Here is an 11,388-nt window from a genome sequence, read left to right as displayed (position 1 = left end):
TTAAGAACTGTAGAGTTTTCAGGAGTGCAAAGTACTTTGCTACTGATCACAGACTTGTTGCCATTCTAAGGCTACAAGTCAAAACTGACAGAAGCTCAAGATGTTGCCAACAGACCTATCTTGAGAAACTCAGGGATGAGGGGTGTTCTTATGAGTAACCAGTGGCATTCTCAAATCGTTGAGGACCCTGTTGAATGATGGAATACCTTTAAGCTTGCTACCCTGGCAGTAGCTGATGAGGGCATTGGAAAGCACCCTGGATCAAACAGAGATATTGTTCTGCCGGGAAGGCTGGCCACCAATGAGCTGTCATGCTCCCAGACTGGCTGGGGATCGGGAGCAGCACAGACTTCTGTCTCGAAAGGCATGAGTTTTGCTGATAAAGAACAAGGAGATGTATGTCGGGGAAATTACTAAGGAGGTGGAAGGTTGCTTTCATGCAAATGACCTTCGACCTGCTTCCTGAGTCATGAAGAAGTTCTACTCCAGACCCGTCTCTCAAGTTAACTCTGTTCAGATAGCAGATGGCTGGCTCGTGTCAAGGGCAAGTGAATACAAGGCTCGTTGGGCTGGGTATTTTGAGCAGCTGTATATAGCTAAAGCTCCCACTGGAGAGCTTCCGTTTTCTGGTGTACAACCATGGACTACTTTCCCACAAACAGATGATGCCATGTCTTAACTTGATGAAATCATGGCACGCTGAAAAGTGGCAGAGCACCTGGTGCTTGTGGCATCCCAGCAAAACTCATCAAAGTAAGCTAGGGGTGAAATGATGATCAGGACATAATATGCAGTCACAAAAGCTGCTCAACGGACTGGTATCATTCCCCCTAACTGGGCATGAGGTTTGGTCACGTCTACCTGGAAAGAAAAGGGAGAACAGAATGACTATAGTAATTACCGTGGTATTACAATGGTCAGTATGCCAGGCAAGTTTCTTGCTCTCATTCTCCTGACGCATATCTGGAACCATCTGCTAAAGTTTCAGAGGCCTGAGCAATCCCGATTCTCACCTGATAAGTCTACAGTTGACCATATCCTAGCTCCATGAGTTCTCGTGGAATGCTGGCTTGAGTATCGACAAGGTCTGCTTGCAGCCTATGTGGATCTCAAGAAGAAGATTGACTCAGCAAATCGGAAGGAACTATGGGAACTCCTGCAACTCCAAGGGATCCCCACAGGGATATTCCGGCTTATTGCTGGCCTGTATTCAAACACTGAGAGTGCTGTTAAATGTGGAGGGGGAACATCCAACTACATCCCAGTATGTACTGGTGTAAGACAGGGATGTGTCCTTGTTCCCACAGTTTTCAACACGTGCATGAAGTGGACACTTGGCCAGGCTGTGAGTTGAGGTCTCTGTAGAGCATCAACTGGTAATTTCAGGGTTACTGACCTTGACTGCTGATAATGCAGTCATACAAGTGGAGTCACTGGAGATACTACTGGGTGCCCTAGAGAAATCTCAGGAGAATGCAAAGCCATTGGGTTTAAACGTCTTTTGGGACAAGACCAAGGTCCAAGCATTTGGTGGCATGTTGGATGAAGTATTTCAGTCTGTCCAAGCATGTGGTGAGAATGTGGAACTCTTGGAAAGCTTCACTTACCTTGGCAGTGTGATCCATAACAAGGGTAGATTAGATAATGAGATTTCTCGTCTCACTGGTCAGTCCTAGGGGGTTATAAATTCATTTAGCTTGGGTATTTGGCGTTGTCATTATTTGTATAGATGGATGAAAATTCGTACCTTCAAGGCATTGGTGTTCCCTGTCTTATTCTATGGTTGTGAGACATGGACACTAAACAGGGGCTTGGGGTAGCGAATTTACTCCATTGGATACAAGTGCCTTAGCAGGATCATGAGATATCATTGGCATGACCGGGTGTGTAACGAGCGACTACTCCGTGAGACTGAACTGAGACCTACAGTATTACCCGCACATAATACGTCAGCATTAGCTCCAGACATGTGGACACGTGGCCCGTTTCCATGCTGTTGATCCTGCTCACATGGTGATCTTGGAGAGTTAACCTGGAGTAGTGGAGATGAAGTCACTGAAGTAAATGCAGGCATATATAGTGCAACATGCGGACGTAGGTGTACACTGTGGATGGATGTAGTGCAACATGCAGACGTAGGTGTACACAGTGGGTGAATAATTTAGAAATAAATATTATCGATCATCTAGCGTCTGCTGCAATCACATCATCGGCGGCCAATCAGGAACCACGAATCAAACACACCTTACTCGTCCTGTACATTTCAGATGCACTGGTCAATCAGATAGGATATAGTAGGTGCTCTGATTCGTATTTGACATTTACTTCTTGTTTTTTGGGCAACTTTTGAAACAAAATATATATATATATATATATATATATATATATATATATATATAATGCAGTATTTTTGGTAAATATGTTGGAGGGTGATATGACAAAACCCTATACAGTACATCCCCCTAGTACGTGCCTTTATGGGCGGCAGAGGACGTCGCGTACTAGGAATTCGCGTACTGTGAATACATAAACAAATGGGAATAATTACATGTGGGCAGCACCCCCCTTCATGGGCAACCCTTGAGACGCCCTTCAGACCTAAGTATTGTACTATACGGGGAAACTATCTAAGACATATTACCTAAGATAAAGTAAACCAACAAGATTATGGCTTTACTAGGTAAATCAACAAGGATATGGCTTAACTAACCAACAAGAATATGGCTGCTCACCTTTACCCAAGAGGACAACAGGCGTGATGGAGGTAAGAAGAGGATCCGAGGCAGGATGAGGCACCTAGCATGCATCTCCTTCATCACCCTCCACACCACCCGGCACACCACCTTCCTCACCACTTTCGTCACCAGGTTTCGACACTTTCACTACCTAATGCACTCACTTCGTTCATAAACCCTTCAAAGTCTATTTCTGACACCTCAGACATCGAATCAGCCTCTTGATCCTCCTCAGGATATGGGTCTTCTGATGTTGAAGGGAGTGATTCCTCACTTTGTTCAGGAAGGAAACGGGTGATGAGTGTCTGCTTCCGTCTGTTTACTTCCTGGTTGTGCTTATCGGTGTAGTAGCGGAAGGTTCTGTCCAGTGAAGACATCACCTCCTCCACTCGCAACTGAGAGCGTTTGATGTCCTTGAATTCTTCCTTGAATTTATCAAGGGCACACAGTACCCTGCTGATCTCCATCATAATTAAATCTTCACACTCCATCACTGGTGTTGCTGCCTTTTCTACTGCTATCTCCTGTTCAAGGTGGGCGGAGTGTAGGCAACTGCTATTGCTTCTTGGGGGGGGGGGCAATGTCGCATACTTGGGGTAACCCCGGATTTGGGCCACTCTTCACTGCCCGTCTCGCTTACAAGGAGTTCAATTTGCATACTAATAAAAAAATACACTAAAATTAAAAAAAAAATAGGTCCTCGCATACAAGGGGGATCGCGTACTCGGAACTCGCGTACTGTGGGGATGTACTGTACTGTAATCAGTTTTGTTAGGCCATGCTAACCTTAACCAAAAATGGGCACACTGCTCTCAAAAAAAAAAAAAAAAAGACAAATCTAAATAAAGCACTAAAATTACAGCCACGGACTATCAGGTGGGTATCATCCCGTTCATGGTTGGTCTTGAGTATTTTATTTCAGCCAGACAATTCAGTTCAAATGAAAGTGAGCTATAGGACACAGAGTGTTAATTGTGTCACCAGTAACTGTCTTGCGATCAGACAACTCTAGCATTCCGTCGCAGCTCACGTCAGATTATTTTATTCAGCTGAAAGTGAGTCACAGGAGCCTGAGAGTTACAAGAATCCTGCATCCAGTCTAATTCTCGATCTCTATGTAACTAGAGAAGCCTTGCAAAACACCATATCAAGGTATTCATTAGATAGGGCCCAAAATAACCTACCTGTTACTGATGTTTGCCAGACTTCTCAAGCAACACACTACAACATTTTTGAAGGTGTACATACAGCCCCCAAAATTCAGTTGATCCATAAAGTCTGCAGCGGCATTTGTCTGGTCAGCTAATTCACGCCAAAGGAACATACAGGTAACGTGTCCGGACAAGAGTCAGCCTAGGTATGGACAGGGAAGTATATAGCTTAACTGCTAAGAGAAGAACAAATGATAATGAAATTGTTTATACGAGGAGTCAAAAACCTGGCAGAAAATGCCAGGATGACTTGATTTTTTTTGTTTTACAACAAATGTTTTTGGTCATATAAAACTGAGTTTTTCCCAGGATACCAAAAAAAAAAAAAAAAAAAAAAACTGCCAACCCTAGCTGCAATATGACATTAAGGTGAAAGGAGTATCGTAGAGCCGGTAGGTACTGGTGCCCATATGCCACGTGGCGTGAGAAGGATGTACATCACCCCTCAGGTAGTGTGTCGTGGGTGGACTCATGCACTTTGGCAACGAACCTCATAAACTATGGCCAAGGCCGCATGAAAAAATGATAGATAAATAAATAAACTCATTAAGGGAGTTTGTTGTTGTTATTGTTGTTGTTGTTGTTGTTGCTGCTGCTGCCGCTGTTTTGTTGTTGTTGCTGCTACTGTTTTTTTTTTTTCCTATTGCCTCAGGCTCATCTGAATGTGAATCTGGTGGACTTCAGGCTGACACTACCCTTTTCCTGCAGCCATCCATCCTACCTACTGAGAACTGAAAGACAGGTGAGGGACACGTGTATAGGCAGGGTTATATAGGTGCCAGTACATAAAGGCCTCCACTCCCCAGCACACCACCAGCCGCCTCTTGGGGACTGATATTCATTCGTCCACAGCGCATGACCTTCACCCAAAATGACGCCTCCACAGTGATTCACGAACTCTTTATGGTTTTTGATTTACTTTCTACTGGACGAAGGAAATGGACGAACGTGATAGCGAAAAGCGAGAAGAAAGTACTAAGAGAGAGAGAGAGAGAGAGAGAGAGAGAGAGAGCTGGGAAGGAGGTAAAATATTCCACAGCATTTCGACATGATTACCATCTTCACATCCTTTTTTTTTTTTTTCTATATTTTTCCAGGCAGTGATTTGATACGAGGAAACTAATTACCATACCATTTAGAGAATTACCACCAAATACAGCTCGATTTATAGTTATTTACCTTGTCACCACAGAAATACAACTTGCGGTAGAAGTATTTATAACACTATAGCGAAATGACAACGGCGGTAACGCAAGGTGGTTCATATATTACACAAAAACTCGTGTGTTGCGGGAACTGCTCACTTTGCCTTTAAGACTATGTGCCCTACATGAATTTCTACTTCCCCCCCTCCTCTCTCTCTCTCTCTCTCTCTCTCTCTCTCTCTCTCTCTCCTGACGACCAGTGACTGCGTGATTGGTTAGTAATATCACAAAACAGCCAAAATATCTGCCTTCCCCACGCCAGCAGACTGGGCCGTCCTTGCAACACGCAAGAATGATGAGCCAAATATTCAGACCACCCTGCTTTGGCCCTTTCAGTACAGTGGTGTCTTTAGAAACCCGTCATTTGTGTGTGTGTGTGTGTGTGTGTGAAAAATAATCCTAACCCCTCGTTCCAAAAATCTATCGTAAGGTTAATAAAATCGTCTAGAGATAGCAGGAAAACAACACAACTCGTTATCAGCCTGAAGGGTTTATCTGTGTGCTCCCCGTCCACACACGATCTTATTCAGCAGAGTTAATTTTTGCCTTTTTTTTCGTGACGTGCAAAAACTGAAACAAGATTATGAACAGAAAATGAATAAAATGAATTCAGAGAGAGAGAGAGAGAGAGAGAGAGAGAGAGACTATCGGGTAGCGTAGAGAGTGTGTCTTAAGAGTATCGTGGGAACTATACAAGGACAGCCCCCCCACCCCCACCACTGCCCTGCGATCATCTTCCTCACCCCTCTCTCTCTCTCTCTCTCTCTCTCTCTCTCTCTCTCTCTCTCTCTCTCTCTCAGTAAATAAATCTATGTATATATATTTCGACCTACAATACAGTCTTCATTTTTCTTTCGTCTTAAATTCAGAGCATTATTGGAAAACTAACTCTCTTATTAAGGATGGATGGATTGGTGGATGGAAGGATGGAGGCAAAGATGGATAAATATAGTAGATGGATAGATAGATACGTAGATATAGATAGAGATAGAAAATTAGATGGTTAGATAGATGAATGAAAACAGACTGGCAGACGGAAATAATGATAAATGTATAAATAGATGAATGGACAGGAGGATGGATAGATAGACGGATGGATACATAAAGGTAAAAAGGAAAATATAATTGGCTTGATAAATGGAAACAGGGATGGCAGACATGAGAGAGAGAGAGAGAGAGAGAGAGAGAGAGAGAGAGAGAGAGAGAGTCGTCCTTTCACACAGCAAGTCTGCCCAAAGCCAAATAAAATAAAAATAATATAACAGTATCAACGCAACAGAAAAAATAGATATAGCCACACGAAATAGATAAACCCCTTCAATCCAACTACGTATTTCTTCATCTATTCCTCGGACGATTTTGGAAAGTAGATTTTCAGAGGGTAAGTGGTAGACTTAGGCTTCACCTACCTCTGTCCTGTCAAGAGGTCTCCCCCTGGCTGAAGAAAATCGTCTAGTGGGAATAAATAGCCAAATCGCATCGGAGGACTGAAGGGGTTAAGGATTTTATTTCTTTATGGTAAATGAAATCGTCTGGTGGCAGCAAGCGTAGTAGAGAGAGAGAGAGAGAGAGAGAGAGAGAGAGAGAGAGAGAGAGAGAGAGAGACAGAGAGAGACAGACAGACAGACAGACAGCGACCGTGAAAGGAACATAGATAGACAGATAGATAGATAAACAGATAGACAGATAGACAGACAGATATATAAACAGAAAGACAGGGAGTGGGAGTTGGGGGGAGGGGAATGTGTGGTCAGACAGGAAGATCGAATTAATAAGTTTTTTAATTTAGCTCTCAGACTCACTCGTTCCCAGCACCTCTCTCTCTCTCTCTCTCTCTCTCTCTCTCTCTCTCTCCTTTTGCTCCTCCTCCTCCCCTCTCCTCCTCCTCTTCTTCCTCCTCCTCCTCCTCTTTTCATCTTTTCTCCTCTACTTTCGTATTTTCTCTCATATTGTTCTTCTTTCCATCTTTTCCTGTTCATCCTTATATATATATATATATATATATATATATATATATATATATATATATATATATATATACAGAGAGAGAGAGAGAGAGAGAGAGAGAGAGAGAGAGCTCTTATCAAGTCGTGGTGGAGTGGCATCAGTGCCTGACTTCTATCTTAGAGGCCTGGGGTTCGATTCCCGGTCAGGAGCGTAAAAAACATTCGCACACACGCGTGTAATGTGTGTCTCCCCAACATACAAAGACGCTCGTGTTGTGTCTAGGATAGATTAACATTGCTCTGTCACTTGCCGAGTTGCCTGGGGCTGAGAAATAATCCTAACGTGTTGTGATTGAAATATACCCTCCCATAATGGATTTACCTGGTTCATCAAAAAAATTAGGTGTCTCAGCTTTTATCACGCCGTGGTGGAGTGGTATCAGTGCCTGACTTCTGTCTTAGAGGTCTAGGGTTCGATTCCCGGTCAGAAGCGTAAAAAAACATTAGTACACAAGAGTGTAATGTGTCTCTCCAAAACACACACACACACACACACTCTATATATATATATATATATATATATATATCAATACACACACAAAACGTACCCCCACACTTCTACTTTCTCTGGCAATGCTACCAAGACATGGTGACTGAGGGGCCAAGAGACAGTGTTGCCAGAATAGACAGGCCCCTTTCACACACACGCACACACACACACACACACACACACACACACACACAGTTGCAGGGTAGGTGTGGTGCTGGTAGCACTGGTTAAGAAGATAATGATAATAAATAAGAAAATAGAAAGCTGGAGAAAAGGTGGTTGAAGGTGGTGGGGGTGATGGCGATGATGGTTGTACCGTAATAGTAGCAGAGGAGAGAGTGGCCAATTTATAACCGTAGCCCTGCAAATGGTGGAGATGGTGGCGGTGACGGTAGTGCTGATGATGGTAGCTGTGGTGGTGTTGGTGGTGGTGTTGGTGGTGATGAGAGATATGATCCTGACTGTGGTAGTGGTGATGACGGGGATGGTGGTGTGGTGGTGGTAAGTGTGGTGAGAGGGACGATGGTGGCTGTGGTGGTGATAATGGTAGGGATGATGATGATCGCTGTGGCAGTAGTGGAGCTGGAAGTTAGGATCGTAGTTTAAATCCCTTTAGTACGATGACGCCTTTATATGCAATTCAGGCTGCCTCCGGACGATTTCATTCAGGTCAAGAGGAGCCTTAGTATTGGAAGGGATTCGCAACGTCCCCTGTCAACTCCTTCCATACGGCGATTGTTATTTTTTCTTTTCACAACCAATTTCATTCTTGCTGCCACCAGACAATTTTATTACGCACGGGAAAGACCTTCATGTATTCCAGCCTGCCTGACTTTCCTGCCCGTCTGCCTGCTTGATTTCTGCTTATATACCCACTTGCCTGCCTACCTGCCTGCCTTGTTATTTACTTTCTTACTTGTCTACCTACCTGCCTAGCTATTTACTTTCTTACTTGCCTACCTGTCGCCTTCCTGCCTGACTACCTGCCTGCCTGCATGTTTACCTACTTCACTGTCTGCGTGTCTGCCTGCCTGTCTGCCTACCCTGGGGCCCCGGTTATGACATCATTGTGGAATCTGGAGAAAACACAGGCTTGGTGGAGACCGACGCCATCCTTCTCTCCACCCCTCCAACACTTTTCCTCCACATCTCCACACCCCTCAGGCACATCTCTCCACCTTTCACCCACCTTTCTTCCATCTCTCCACCAATTCTCTCCACCCCTCCAGCATTTCTCTCATCCCTTCACCTTTCCTCCACCCATCTCCTCCCTCCTATGATGCTCTATAACACAAAGAACCAAATGGAGGTGTGGGCTTGGTGGTGTGGTGGTATAGGTGTGGTATGGGTGTGAATATGATGTGGGTGTGGGTGTTGAGTTAGTGCGGGGTGGTGTGGTGTGGTGAGGTATGGTGTGGTGTGAGTGTGCATGCATGTGGTGTGGTTGTGAGTGTTAGATGGGTGTTCTGTGGGTGTAGTGTCGGTGTGGGTGTGAGTGTGCTTGTGGTATGGGTGTGGAGAGGGTGTGGTGTGTGCTTGGCTGTGAGTGTGGTGTGGTGTGACCTTGGTTGTGGGCGTGGGTGTAGATGTGGGTGTGGTATGAGTGTGGGTGTAGTTGTGGGTGTGGTATGAGTGTGGGTGTTGATGTGGGTGTGGTATGAGTGTGGGTGTAGATGTTGGTGTGGTATGAGTGTGGATGTAGATGTGGATGTGGTATGAGTGTGGGTGTAGATGTTGGTGTGGTATGAGTGTGGGTGTAGATGTGGGTGTGGTGTGAGTGTTGGTGTAGTTGTGGGTGTGATGTGGGTGTGATGTGGGTGTGGTATGAGTGTGGGTGTAGTTGTGGGTGTGGTGTGGGTGTGATGTGGGTGTGGGTGTAGGTGTGGTATGTGTGCGAGTGTGACTGTGGGTGTTGTATGGGTGACTTGTGGGTGTAGTGTGGGTGTGGTGTTGTGGTGTGGATGTTGTATGTGGTGCGCGGTGCAGGTGTGGGTGCGTGTGTGGTGTGGGTGTGCTGTGGATGTGGATGTGGTGTGGGTGTGTTGTGGGTATAGGTGTGGTGTGGGTGGGGGTGTGGCTGTGGACGTTGTGTGATGAAGGCGTGGATGTGTATGTGTGGGTGTGGTGTGTGGGTGTGGTGTGGGGGTGTGGTGTGGGTATGGGTGAGATGTGCGAGTGAGTGGGTGTGGTATGGGTATGGGTGGGTGTCAGTGTGGTGTTAGTATGGGTGAGATGTGGTTCAGGTGTGGGTGTGGTGAGGGTGTGGGTGAACGCTGTAGTGTGGGAATGGACGCAGCACTGTGGGAAAGAGAGCCATCCTACTTACCTGCCCTCAGGCTAGTTACCGCCGGAAGTGAGATGGTGGTGGGGGTGGGGGTGGTGGTGGTGGAAGTGGTCCTTGTAGTGGAGAGAGAGAGAGAGAGAGAGAGAGAGAGAGAGAGAGAGAGAGAGAGAGAGAGAGAGAGAGAGTCATTGGGTTGATAGTGAAGAAAATACACAGTACCTTGGAAGTATAAAGAAGTGGTACTGGGAAAGATGGTGATTACTGAGCAGCAGCAACAGCAACAGCATTATTATTATTATTATTAGTAGTAGTAGTAGTAGCAGCAGTAGTAGTTGTAGTAGTAGTAGTGGTAGCAGTAGTAGTAGTAGCAGTAGTAGTAATAGTAGTAGTAGTAGTAGTAGTAGTAGTAACAGCTGCAGCAGCACAGCAGCAAGAGTAGTAGTAGTAGCAGCAGAAGCAGCAGCAGCAGCAGCAGCAGTAGTAGTAGTAGTAGTAGTAGTAGTAGTAGTAGCAGCAGCAGCAGCAGCAGCAGCAGTAGCAGCAGCAGCAGCAGCAGCAGCAGTAGTAGTAGTAGTAGTAGTAGTAGTAGTAGTAGCAGCAGCAGCAGCAGCAGTAGTATTAGTAGTAGTGACAGGGATGGGTGCAAGAGTTGGGGGGCGAGGTAGGTATCGTGAAAGTTGACATATAAAGATACCTGATTACTGTCTCACTCCTTCCTTCCTTGCCTCCCTCCCTCCCTTCTCTCCTCTTCTTCCCCATTAGCTTTTCTGTTTTCCTTTTCCCGTCTGCTTTTTCTCGCCTAACCTTTCTTCTCGCTTTCCCCTCCTTCAGTCCTTCCTTCCATCCTTCCCCCCTCCCCCACTTCTTCCTTCCCTCCCCTCCTTCCCTCCTCCCTTTTTCCTTCAATTCCCTTACATCCATCCTACAGTCGCTTTTTCTTTCACGTCCTTCTTCTCTTCCTTTTCTTTCGCCCCTTCCTTCCCCCCTCTCATCACATTAGATACCGTAGTTAATAGTCTTCTCTTTAACAGACACCTCTGAAAGAATCACTGGGTCCGTTTCTGTTTGCTTTCCTATTTACTCCTTTGTATTCCTTCACTCTACCTTCTCTCTCTCTCTCTCTCTCTCTCTTTCTCTCTCTCTCACTCTTCACCTAATCTTTTCAATATCTTACCCCTCTTATATTTTCCTCTCCTTCCCTCCTTTCTTCCTACTCTCTCTCTCTCTCTCTCTCTCTGTCCTCACCTAATCTTTCCAGTTTCTTGCCCCCCCTATATTCTCCTCCTCTCCTTTCTTCCTACTCTCTCTCTCTCTCTCTCTCTCTTCACCTCATCCTGCCCCCCTCCTCCCCCCCTTCCTGGTGCAAGACGGTCTAATTGGCCTAACCCGAGGCAAGAGTCGTCTCGCGCGAGGTACGGTCACCACAAAACTTCGCTCACACACCCTCCCATCACCAA

General features: G+C 45.5%; 1 protein-coding gene across 1 annotated transcript; it reads left to right on the top strand.

Moving 5' to 3' along the window:
* The first annotated feature begins 913 nt into the window (after window positions 1-913).
* LOC145403734 (uncharacterized) lies at window positions 914-1,676 on the top strand. The gene is made up of 3 exons (XM_080275414.1): window positions 914-929; window positions 1,098-1,268; window positions 1,387-1,676. Exons 1-3 carry the CDS (start codon window positions 914-916, stop codon window positions 1,674-1,676), a joined length of 477 nt encoding a protein of 158 aa, XP_080131540.1.
* Window positions 1,677-11,388: the final 9,712 nt, after the last annotated feature.

Source organism: Coenobita brevimanus, chromosome 61 (genome assembly GCF_032717465.1).
Source record: "Coenobita brevimanus isolate Jiangsu-jjx chromosome 61, ASM3271746v2, whole genome shotgun sequence".
NCBI lineage: Eukaryota > Metazoa > Arthropoda > Malacostraca > Decapoda > Coenobitidae > Coenobita > Coenobita brevimanus.
The sequence above is the reverse complement of the archived record's forward strand: the minus strand, read 5'-3'. Positions and strand labels throughout refer to the sequence as shown.

Bases quoted from the DNA above. Each gene is read 5' to 3' on its own strand.
- LOC145403734 (XM_080275414.1), top strand. The intron at 1,269-1,386 runs GTACTGGTGTAA...TGGTAATTTCAG, and splicing joins ATCCAACTACATCCCAGTAT to GGTTACTGACCTTGACTGCT.